At 33.6% G+C, this 13,025-nt stretch overlaps 1 protein-coding gene across 4 annotated transcripts in view; it reads left to right on the forward strand.

The window, feature by feature from the left end:
• The window catches only part of NINL (ninein like), a 153,475-nt gene extending 141,889 nt beyond the window's left edge, over positions 1-11,586 (forward strand). For all 4 annotated transcript variants that reach the window (XM_023494828.2, XM_023494830.2, XM_031951004.1 and 1 more), the window contains 3 exons: positions 645-857; positions 7,917-8,030; positions 10,619-11,586. In XM_023494828.2, coding sequence (XP_023350596.1) covers positions 645-857; positions 7,917-8,030; positions 10,619-10,810 — 519 coding nt within the window. In that variant the 3' untranslated portion in view covers positions 10,811-11,586. The remainder of the gene's footprint in view (positions 1-644; positions 858-7,916; positions 8,031-10,618) is intronic.
• Positions 11,587-13,025: the final 1,439 nt, after the last annotated feature.

Below are 13,025 nucleotides of genomic sequence, written 5' to 3' on the forward strand. Positions count from 1 at the left end.
CACTCTAGTCACTATCTCACCTAACTTCCCAATTATGGGGAACTAGAGTACAATAAAATACACTTAAAGCAAAAATTCTGTTGACCTTAAGCCTTCGTTGATGATTTAGAAATGCTTGAATATTCTGCAGTACCTCAGGATAAATTGTGAATGTAACTTTTTGCTCTGTAGGTAGACTAGCATGTGGTTATTGAGGAATTCTGGATAATGGATGCCAATTTAAAAAAAAAAATTGTATTAGTGGTTTGTTAATGGATGGTAGAACGTTTATAAATTTTAAAGTGTTGTATAAATGTGAATTGTTCCTCTTCTTTTTTTTTTCCTGAGGTAATTGGAATTAAATGTCTTGCCCAGGGTCACACAGCCAGGAAGTGTTAAGTGTCTGAAGTCATATTCGAACTCTGGTCCTCCTGACTTCAGGGTTGGTGCTCCATACACTGCACCACTTAGCTACCCCAAATTGTGATTATTCTAAGACCAGAAAGAATTCTGAGCATATCTTCCAACTTTTGTGGTTAGGTGTTTCCTAAACTTGGTCTTGTTGCTGGTATTGCTATCTCTCATTTCATACTTCTCCAGCCCAACCAGAGCCCCCTTTGCTACTGTTTCTAGTAATGACTGCAATTTTTCCTATTGGGATACAGTTACTAGAAGCCAAGGAAAGGTTGAAGCTGGCACAGTCCCAACACGCAGAGGAGATGCTTCAAGTAAAAGAGCAGATGTTCCAGTTGGTGCCTCAGGATTATGTGACTGAGTTACAGAATGCATTGGCGAAAGAACAACAGATGGTTCAGCATGTCCGGGAGGATTTTAAATTCTACACAGAGCAGGCGAGTAGACAACTGGCAAAGCAGAAGGTAAGCAGGGAATGCTGATGTGAGGTGATATATTCAGGATCCTGGGGACTTATTTTGGCTTAAGATGGCCATTTGAGAGTCATTTTGCTAATAGTAGAAGGGATATTTTGACTTATTGTCCAATTATTCAGAAAAAAATAAAATTCAAACTAGAATTTCCCTTCAAAAATGACATTTATGGGGGTGAATCTCTAAGCCAAATGAAATGGAAAATATTATAGGCCTACCTTTGTTTGTTCATTTCTCTAAGGCTTTATTACTAAAAATTAATCATTGTAGGCTTTTCTAAAGGCTGTTCAAAGAGCAGGCAAGCTTAAGAAGTAACTGATTATATTTGGGCAGCAAGGCTATTAAAATTCATGGTTTATTTATCTTTTTTTTTCAAAACCAAGATACTTTTAAATTAGGCTTCTCCAATAGTTCAACCAATGGAGGGAATGCGAAGAATTGTAATTAATTTGCAAATGAATTCCTATGAATCTTTATAAAAAACACAACATATACCTAAAGCCTTCCCCTCTTTTTAAAAGTAAGCAAAACAAAACCTTTAGGGATCTTTGCCTCAAAAGAGTTTTCACTAATGTATATTTTACCTCTGGATTCTCATAATCAAAACCAGTATTATAGGGGTATTAAAAAAACTGTCCCAGATGAGAATGAATACTATAGGGCTGTAGTGCTAGAAAACGTTATAATTTGCTTACATGCTATATTACTGTGAGTAATTGATAAGTAAAAAAAGAAAGGTGATCACTGCTTTAATATGGATGTTGGTATTCCAGGGATCTCCAGAAATGGGAAAGGGTATCAAAGAGATCAACTACTATTAGAAAGGTTATGCCCAAGAAGACATAATGGCAGAGTGAGATTTTATTACAACTAGAAATTAGGAATAAAGCAGGAATTAGACATCTGAGATGAATAAGTAAAAGGGAAAGAAAAAAAATGAGAGAAAGACATGGTTATTTCAATGAAAAAAAATCAAATAACAAAAATTATCTATATTAAGGAAATATCCACAAGTGAAGACAAAGGCATTGATGATGCCATAATTAAAGTAGAACCCATTAGAATTAAATTGAAAATGTGTATAGAAGACAGATAGACATAGAGACAGAGATGAAAAGAGAGGGGGAGAAGTACTAAAGAAGGAGACATCTATGGAAATAGTATGATTAAAAGAAATTCTCCCAATTCTTCCTTAATTTGTGAAGTGGATTTTTTTTCACTTAATAGTAGTTTGTGTTTTCCAATTATGTGTAAATAATAATTTTTAACATTAATTTTTGTAAGACCTGAATCCCAAATTTTTTCTCCTTTCCTCCCATTCTTCCCACTCCCCAAGACAAGTAATCTGATATAGGACATACTTGTGTAATTATTTTGAGAAATGGATTTTTAATGCTACTTAGAATTCCAGCCCATAATTAGATTGATTTTTGAATGCTTTTCTAAAAATGTTGGATTTTATGAAGGTTTTTTTTTTTTTTTTTTTGTGGCATGACCTAGTGGGAAAAACACAGTTACAAATAATTATATTTAAACTGCTTTTAAGATTTCATTATCTTCCTTTGAGACTTAAGGCCTCAAGAGAAACTCAAAGCTGAATCTTTTCCCCATCCATTTTCTGAAAGCTTCAGTAAATGTTCAAATATCCCAAATCTATGTCTTATTCTATTGAGGTTGAGGATTCCTGGTGGGGTAGAATGTTGAGGTGGAACTAGGGGGGTATCTGTGATATAGAAATTAACCTTTTTGTCTTTCATTTTATTTTGTCTCAGGTTCATAAAATTAAGGTAAAAACAGTATTAACAGTTTTTACATTTGTATTTTGGATGTGACAGGAACGGTTTAAAGCTGCAATATGTTAGGTTTGGATCAGTTATAAAAAAGAATTTCCTAACTACAAAAATTGAGTTTTGTATTCAAAAAGGTAAACAGGAAAACTATGTAATCTCAATAACAATTTAAAAAACCAGGAACATGAGCTGATCTATAATGGAGGGAACAAAATAGATGAATCAATCAGACACTAGCCACATCCTTTGTGTACCAAAAATGTTTGGCAAGAAAGAAATGTGTACATTGGAAATAGAGAAGTAGTCAACGAAAGCAAATGAATTTAGTTCTTATACTGGGTAAAGGAGACTTGCAAAGAAAAGAGCGGGATAAAATAGTTCTTCTGAGAGAAGAAAAATAAATTTATTTTCTCCTTAGGAAAAAATATCTGCTAATAAATGAGGCAGGAAATTAAAGTATAGATAATACTGAAATGTATAAGATATTGAACTCCTTTTTTAAAAATCTGTCTTTAATAAGAAAAATGACGGGCAGAAATTTGGCTAATTAAGAAGTTATAGAGACCATGCAAAAATTGTTATTGGCAAAAAGTAGATAAGGGAATATTTACAAAACATGAACTTACAGATTTGTCTAACATATTATTCTGGGGTCTTAAAGAAATGAATTTTACTTCTGTTAAATTTTGTGCATTTTACTGGGAGTGGTGATGGTACAAATAATGGACAACTGGGGAGATGTTCACACATTCAACATCCATTTATCCATTCTGCATTTACTCTTTTACTCTTAGGGGACTAAATGTATGCAAACCACTATAATAGTTTCTGTATGACAAAATGAATAAGATAAGGCCTCCGCCTATAGGTTGCTTAGTTTTGGAGATAAAAGAATTGGACACAATTCATAGGAGATGGGATTTCCTCCCATTCACACAGATTGCAATTCATAAACATTTATGGCTTAGAAGATAAGTCCTTGGAAGTTGCTTTAGTCACGTGAGGGTTGAGTGAGTCACCTAGGTTTCTATAGCTAGTATCAGAGATAATAACTGAAGCAAGATCTTCCATGCATAAAGCACAGCATTGTAATTCCTATTCCAGGCTACCTTTATAATTATAATGGTATGTAACATGTGAAGATGTACAAATAGCTTAAAGTATGGAAAGGTTCTTGTGGGGGAGGTTCCAAAGATTCCATCTTCATGGAAGATGAAGCATTTAAGCTAGATCTTGAAGAAAGAGAAAGATTGGAATGGATACAGATAGGAGAAGAAAGGATTAAGATAAAATGAACACTTTGAACAAAGGCCCAAAGATCAAAAAAGTCAAAGAGTAGCCAAATAATTCTAAACAGTGAAGTAGACACAAACACTGGATGCATAGAGAGAACAGTATGAGATGGGATTGGAAATGGAGGGGTCACAGATGCCAGGCTTGGACTCTATTCAGTAGGCATTGGGGAACTACTGAGTGGAAGAATAATGCTGAAACTTTATTTTTTAAAAAATGCAATCATAGGAGCAACTAGATGGCACAGTGAATAGCATGCTGGTCCTAAATTCAGGAGAACCTGAGTTCAAATCCAGTCTCAGATACTTAACATTTCCTAGTTGCGTGACTCTGGGCAAGTCACTTAGCCCCATTTGCCTCAAAAAAAAAAAAATCATGGTTTTGAATGCCTTTCCTCAAAGCAGTAGTGCCAAATTCAAATTGAAACAGAGTAACTAAACTGTATATTAGGATTCCTGAAGACAGCATATTGACTACATAGCAATGTTATCTATATTTTGTTGTATTTTTACTTATTTTGTTAAATATTCCCCAATTATATTTTAATCTGATTTAACCAAAACTCAGGAGTGTTGTGGGCCAAATGCTTATTTAACATCTCTGCCCTAAAGTATGATTTTGATGCCTCAATATAATATTAATGATAGTGATAACTGCTAGTTATATATTTCAAAGCATATAAGGCAATTTACATAAATTAACTTGATCCTTACAACAAAACTCTGAGATAAATGCTCCAGATATTGCTAACTTCATTTTCCAGTTGAGGAATAAAATGGAGAAATAAAATGGTTTAAAAAAAGTGACACGGTTTTAAATGTAGAAATCAATCCCTGATCTTCCTAATGTCAAGTCTAGCACTTTTGCCACTATTTCATGCTTACTTTCAAGTCTTCAAGTATGGGCACAGGAATGGACTGTGTATATCGGCTGTCTAAGAACCAGCCTAAGTGCAAAGATGCTCACTATCAGGAGCTCAGCTCCAGGTGAGAATGCTTTTGATCACAAGGACAAGTGAAAATAATCTACCAAGAAATGGAGAGGTTGCAACCCGTATGCACATCAGTGAAACCACAAATCTTTTAGTATTGAAAAAATTTTTTTGAAACATGACATGGAGTGGTTTGAGAAGTGACCATACAATTTAGTCATAGAATCATAAATTTATAGTTGGAATTTATAGATTTATACTATCTTACAGTTCCTTGTGAAATAGATGAGGGAAATGAGTCAAAAAGTGGCAGAAGCTTATGCTTATCTAAGATCATATATCTAGTCTATATGTCTCATCTGAGATTTAAATTCAGATCTTTCTGATTCTAAATCTAATGCTTAATCTACTATTCTGATGATTTTGTAGTCCAGTGTCAGTTTTCTAAAAAAAAAAAAAAAAAAAAAAAAAAAAACTTTAGATTTTCTAAATGCTTATAGAATCAAATGCTATTAGTAGCTTTATAGGTTCAAAATTTCTTGAAAAAAATTAAGAGTAGATAGAGGACACATAAGTATGTTATGTATTGTATATTTGTTAAAAGCAGTGATAGTAAAAGATTCTTGTGGAATCATGACTTAAAATCTGCTTAGCAAAATTAGTATGGTCATAAGGACAGTAACAGATTTAGTTGTTTTTCTTTTTAAATGGTATTCAGAAGAAACATACATGATAGCATTCTAGTTTAAGGTCTGCTATCTCATCTAGGGGATTGTGTTTGACTTAATTTCATTGAATATTTTTAGATCATTCTTGAGAGATATAAGAATAGTTGATAGAATCAAAAAGATCTAGATTCAAGTCTTGCCTCAGAGTACTTGACTAAGGATACATCAATGTCCCAGTCAACTTTCTGAAACTAAAATTGTGGATAAATTCTTGATCTTCCATCAGTAAGCAGAATTTCCACACCTACAAGTTTCCCCATACTGATTAAACCACAGATCTGGACTCTTCCCTCCCCTTCTCTCCCTAAATTGATTTGAACAGCAGAAGGTTAGTAGCCTCATGTTAGTTTAAAAAATTATAGTTGATTCAAAGTAAAAAGTTGTGCTCTCTTTGAGAAGGGTAAAAACAAAGCAGGACAGATTTAATGCCAATAGGTGCTAATTATCTGAAATCCAGAAGATGATTGATGATGGTGTGCTGACAGAGAGCTGGTCAATAGAGTACTGAATGTGACTTACAGTATGCTATAAGCAATCGGTTTCTCCCAGGATTAACTAGAAAAGCTTCTGCAGAGGCAGTCAAAGAGAAACAAGGCAATTAAACTGTAAGGGGCTACCTTCTACCTCTGAAAGCAGTCAGTTCCATTCTTTCTATTTAGCTGAAAGCAATCTAACTTTAGCTTCTAACAGAGATTTGCCTCTGAAAAAAAAAATCTTTAAATAAAATCTTGTATAGTATTTCCTTGAGTCTCCTCACCACGATGGGTACCTTCTCTGGTGCATTTCAGCTTCTCAAAATCCTTTCTGAGATATGGCCAGAATTGAAGTTTTTTAGTTTTTTAGATGTGGTGTGACCAGACAGACAGTAAAGCAAACCTATTCCCTTTTTCTTTTTGGACATAGACATGTATAAAATATCACTAAGAAATAAATAGCAATTAAATAAAATACAAGAAATATTTCAGGGCATTACATGCTTGTCAAATGAATGGTGCCCACAATAAGTACTATCAGGAATTTAGAGGAAGTAGAAATAATCAGGGTCTGCCTCAGAAATTTTGGAAGGCTTCATGAAAGAGAGACTTGAGATAGGTTTTAAAATATGAGAAGGCTCTAATAATTAGAAAACATAAATTACAAAGAGAAAGAATAATGTTATAAATAGTTGGCTACAAGTAATTATGGTTAAATAATGAAAGAGGGATAGCAACTGGCATGATCATATAGAAAACTTCCAGATGAGAAAAATCCCTTTATCAATGTACACTCTCAATATATTTTAAACTTATGATCTTAGAAAGTTGCTTAGAGCAAACAAGAGTTTTAGTGAACTGTCCTTGTCAGATAGCCACATGTATCAGAAGGAGAACATAAACCTTTGTTTTCTTGGCTTCAAGGTCAACTCTATCCATGATGCCTCACTGTCTCTCTGTCAGGGGTCCTCAAACTAGGGCCAGCGAGCTAGATGCGGCAGCTGAGGACGATTTATCCCCCTCACCCAGGGCTATGAAGTTTCTTTATTTAAAGACCCACAAAACAAAGTTTTTGTTTTTACTATAGTCCGGCCCTCCAACAGTCTGAGGGACAGTGAACTGGTCCCCTGTTTAAAAAGTTTGAGGACCCCTGCTAAGTGATAGAATAATTTAGACTAAATGTAAAGACAACCTGACTGAAAAACCTCCTGAATTATAAGTCTCTTACGGGAAATCCCATTACTTAAGAATCATTAATTATAAAAATCTTAACTTTATTATATTTTCTAACTCCAAACTGTTCTTTTAATAATATGCTAGATGATCAGTTTCTGTTTTCTTAAATAAAAAAAAAAATGATGTTTAGATGGTTGGTACCTATTGTGTGTTAGGCAACAAGTGCTTTACAATTATCTCATTTGATCCTCACAAAAACCCTAGGAGGGAAGAACTGTAATAGTATCTCCATTTTAGAGTTGAAAAAATTGAGAAAGACAAAGATGAAGTGACTTCCCTAGAGTCATAGTATCTTGGTTCCGATTTGAACTCAGTTCTTCCTAACGCTAGCTCCAGCACTCTATTCACTCTATCTATTCACTATCTGCTTCTTCTTTTAAAAGGAAATATTTGCATGACATTTTGGCACACTCTATTATATTTTAAAAGATAAGTTACCAATGCAACATCTTTCTAAAGCATTACTGCATATAGTTTCAAACCTATATTTAAATATGGATATATACCTCAGATACTCAAGATTTGCTTTTTATTTGGAAATATGTAAGCAATGTCATTCCACTATAAATTAAAATAATGATTTGCAAATTTTCTGACAGGAACAGCATGAAGAACGGCTTAAAAACATGGAAGAGAGAGTGGAGGAGGTGGAAATGAGTTTGAAAAACATGGAAATACTGTTGCAAGAAAAAGTGGAACAGTTGAAAGAGCAAGTAAGTGAAGCCAGCTTTAACCATTTCTATGTTTGCTTCTTTTTTTAATGAGTATTTTTTCAAATGATAGATATATATTTAGCTATTTTGGAGAGGAGACTGCTGTCACAATGCAGTGAGAGCAAGGCTGAGCCTGGGGCTATGCTAGAGAATACTTTTTGGTAGCCAGGGACTTGGCGGTTCAGTTTAAAATTGGCCTGTTTCTTCAATCAATATGTGTATCCTAGACATTCAATATGAGCCATGAGAAAAGAACAGTAGGCAGGAAATCAGGAGATCAGAACCCAAAGTATGAACAAGATATTTCATTACAAAATGACAAGAGATGATATCTTAAGAATTCCATTCTAGAAAAGTTATGGCCCTGTGGCTAAACCCTTGTTAATTAGTGACAAAAGAAATGTATAAATATGCAAATATTTAATATATAAATATATACTATATATAATATATAAATATGCAAATATATTTATGGAAAACTCCTTATATAGGAAGTCTGCCCATCATTACAGATCCCAACCCCAATCCATCAGGTCTGTGACTTAGGGAACTGCTAAAAGAACACAAAGGTTAAATGTCTTGCCAATGGTCCCCTATCACAATAAGTATCAGATTCAGGATCTAGTTATTCCTGATTATGAATCTAAAATTCTCTCCCCTGTGCCATCCTGTTTTCTTGCAAGAAAATAAGATTTGAAAAGTAAGAATATCTTTTGAGAATGATGTTAAGATGGGAACTAAAGAATATTCAGTGTAAGCTCATTTATTTTGGCTACATATGAGAGGAGATTGAATTATTAATCATTTTCCAGAATGTCCAAATACCTTTAAATAACAGAAAAGCTACTGTCTAATTAATGAAAATAAAAGTCAAATCAGTAAGTACTGAATAATCCAGCTCCTATGCAGTATTGTACTCTAGACACAGCAGGAGATTCAAAAGAAGACACAGTCCTTGTCTTTTAACAGATTTATGAGATAGGAACACGAGATATCCCTATATAAAACAAGAACAGTATGCAATGCAATCAAATGTGACATGGTATGGTGCTGACTAGGGACATCTAGGTGGCATAGTGAATAGAATGCTGATTCTGGGAGTCAAAAAGACTTATCTTCATGAACTCAAATTTGATCTCTGATACTTACTAGATGTGTGACTGTGGAAGAAGCATTTAACCCTTTTTGCCTCAGTTCCTCATCTGTAAAATCAGCTAGAAAAGGAAATGGTGAAGCATTCCAATATCTTCAGCAGGAAAACCCCATATGGGGTCATGTGAGGAGTTAGACACAACTGAAAAATAACTACAACAAAATGTTGTTGACTGTAAGTGGTTCAGTAAATCAAAATTCTAAAAGAAATTGAAGGAGTTTTATTATTATTATGTTTTGTTGTTATTTTCAATTAAGTGGCACAGAAATTATGCATCTACTGTGTAAGGCACTGTTCTCAAAGTGCTATGTTTTGGATCATTTGGAGATGTCCTTGGTTAAGACTGCCCAGGTTAAGGATATATCTCTGCACATCTGTAGTCATCTATGGATAAATTAAATGCATGTGGGCATTGAATATGTGAAAGGTCATTTTTTTTTATAAGATCCTTCAAGTTATATTCCAATTCGTGAAACCCAGTTTATGTAGAGCAATATATATTTGTATAAGCACTTAGTCCTTGTGTATCTATATGTATCTGTATATATGTATCTGTATATCTCTATACCCCCATAAGTTGAACATGACCAGTACTTAAAGGTTGGTATTGATATTGTTATAAACAAAAATTGTATTTGGATCTTATCAACAGTAGATTTGGTTTTTTTTTATGATGCCCTCTTATTTCAAGAATTTGGGATTTCATCAGTGTGGGTATCTGTGCAACTAATGTAGATCACAACTCCTCTGTGAATTAGTATATGTTCAAAAATTGCTTTGGATAAAAAATCCATCACTTTGTGGCTGATTTGATGGTGAACCTCTCCAAATTTAGGAAGGCCTGAGATGGCAGATTCCATGACCAGTTCCATAACTCAAAATCTTTCCAGCTTAATTGGACCTTCAGATCTTGAGCTCTGATAGCATAAGTGGCCCACATAAGAGTAGGACCTTTGTCATTAACATATAATAAACTTAACACAGCATTATGAATAAAAATATGCGTGTTCCTGGGGCCATAACACTTTTTCTCAGGCCAGCAATAAAGCATACTGGTTTTATTTTATTTCTTATACAAGAAGGTTATCTGGCACATCTAAGAATTTTCAGTTAATTAGAAAGGGTATTTTTTTTTTGCTCATTGATCTGGCCTTTTTATTTTTTTAAATTTATATTAAAAATCAAAATTTTTCCTGTTTTTCCATATTATGTAGTTTGAGGATCACAATTGTTACTGTGGTAAGGAAAAAATACTTGTAAATTAGTACTTTTTAAAATAATTTTTGATCATTGTTATGGTGTTATTAAGTAAATATAGTATGGTATATAGGGTTCCTAAGTACATTTATTTATCAAGCATGTACTAAATGTATCTAATGTAGGATCACAGAATAGAACATCCGATCAGTAATATATGTTGTTTGTTTTTTCCTAGTTTGCAAAGAATGCAAAATCTGATTTGCTGCTGAAAGACCTGTATGTGGAAAATGCTCACCTAATGAAAGCTCTCCAGATTACTGAACAGAAGCAGAAAGGTGCTGAGAAAAAGAATTTTGTCTTGGAGGAAAAGATTATAGCTCTCAATAAATTAATAAATAAAATTACACCAGCATCTCTTGCTGTATAAAAACTATTTTTAAAATTTATTTTGAGAAGCTATAGGATATCAACATTTCTAAGAATCTTGCTAGTTATGAACAACCAATGACCCCATCATACAGTTGTTGGGATAGACTGCTGTGTATTCATCAAGTTTATACAGCTTCAACTGGTCTTAGGTAACTTCCCAGGGAAACTCTCTTTTCTATCCCTGAACAAAGTCTGACTGCTTATTGGGCGATAGAGGTTAGGGTGGTTTCTTCAGGGAGAAATGCATGGAAGGGAAAATTAACAAAACATATTTCAAGAGTCTTTGAGTAAGAGTCTTTCTTTGGGCTTGATGGCTCAGATGAGCAGAAAGTCATTGCATTGCAAGTCTTTGGAAAGATCAATTATTCCATAGTTATTTCCTTCTGACTCAGGTAATTTTTAAGTTTTATACCCTAGTAAAAACCATGTAAAGGGCACTCTCACTTCACTATGTGATAAGTAGCTCTTTATTGGTAAATTCCCTCTTTTAGAAAACTACCCTACAATAAGGGAACTACATAGATTGCATACAGGTTTATGGTCTCAGGTCATGATGCTATTTATTGTAAATGCAATCTTCTTCCCTTGAATTTTGTCTTTACACTGGAAATTGTATCAAATGTAAAAAAAAAGTATAGTTTTTATATCAATGTGTATATAAACCATGGATGTTTGGTTTATCTAAATGTATAGCTATAAATGAAATTACTGTATTTGCTTTGGTACATGTGCATTAAGAAAAGTTTTAATATTAAAAATGTCCATGTCTGAAAGTTTGTGGATTTTCTTTTTCAAAATAATAATAATATTTATATAATGCCTATTATGCCAGGCTAAGCACTTCACAAATATAATTTCATTTGATCCTCACAAAAACCCTAGGAAAGTATGTACTATTTTAATCCCCATTTTACAGTTGAAGAAACTGAGGCAAACAGATTAAGTGACTTTTCCAGGGTCACAATGCCAGTAAGTATCTGAGGTCAGATTTAAACTATGGAAAACATTTCAGAAGCAGGAGACCTAAGAGCCAAGCTATTTAGTTCATAAACTTCTAAATTTATTTTCTGTGGTGAGTATACAAAGAATGTTATTAATTTTTTTAAACCTGAAAAATAAATGTCTTACATACATGCATAGTTCCACAAAATAAATCTCACATTAGTCTTTTCAGAAAATGAATATCTTTGAATGTTAAGTTCATTACTTTTCTAGCAGAAAGTGATGTTTCCTCTCCCTTTTGTACTTGTGGTTTATCACTGTGTAGACTGTTCTCCTACTCTGAACTCATTTTGCATCAAATGAAAGAAGTCTTCCCAACTTCCTATAGAAAAGGTTCATTTTGTCATTTCTTATAGTACAATATTTTATTTCATTCATGTGCCACATTTATTTAGCCATTTCCTGATATGACAATACTCCTTTAGTTTCCAACTTGACTATCATGAAAAAAGCTGTGAGTCAATCAGTGAAATTCATGCCTTTCTCTTGGGCTAGCCTTTTTCTGATTGCTAAAGATCTTTCTTTTAAATTTTTTTTTTTATTTTTAATAATGGCTTTTAATTTTCAAATTACATGCAAAGATAATTTTCAACATTCACCCTCGCAAAAAATTTCTCTTCCTCCTTTCCCTCTACCTCTCCCTTAGACAGCAAGCAATCCAATATATGCCAAACATGTGCAATTTCTCCATACATATTTCTACATTTATCATGCTGCACAAGAAAAAGCAGATCAAAAAGGGAAAAATGAGAAAGAAAAAAAAAAACAAACAACAAAAAAGGTGAAAATGCTATGTTGTGATCCATACTCAGTCCCCACAATTCTATCTGGATGCAGATGGCTCTCTCCATCACAAGTCCATTGGAACTGGCCTGAATCCCCTCATTGTTGAAAAGAGCCAAGTTCATCACAGTTGAGCATTACATAATTTTATTGCCACTGTGTACAATGTTCTCTTGGTTCTACTCACTTTTAGCATCAGATCATATAAGTCTCTTCAGGGCACTCTTTAGTGCCTTTCTTACCTGCAGGGGATCTGAGCCTGCCTGACAGGCTACCCTGAAAAGAACTATAAGTATTTGTATTTTTCCTCTTCCTTTGATTTCTTTGGTATGAAGACATATATACACGGACAGATATAACTGGGTCAAAGGATATGCACATTTTAATAATTTTGGAGGTATAGTTTTAGATCAATACCAAGAGTATGC

Source organism: Sarcophilus harrisii, chromosome 2 (genome assembly GCF_902635505.1).
Source record: "Sarcophilus harrisii chromosome 2, mSarHar1.11, whole genome shotgun sequence".
Classification (NCBI taxonomy): Eukaryota; Metazoa; Chordata; class Mammalia; order Dasyuromorphia; family Dasyuridae; genus Sarcophilus; species Sarcophilus harrisii.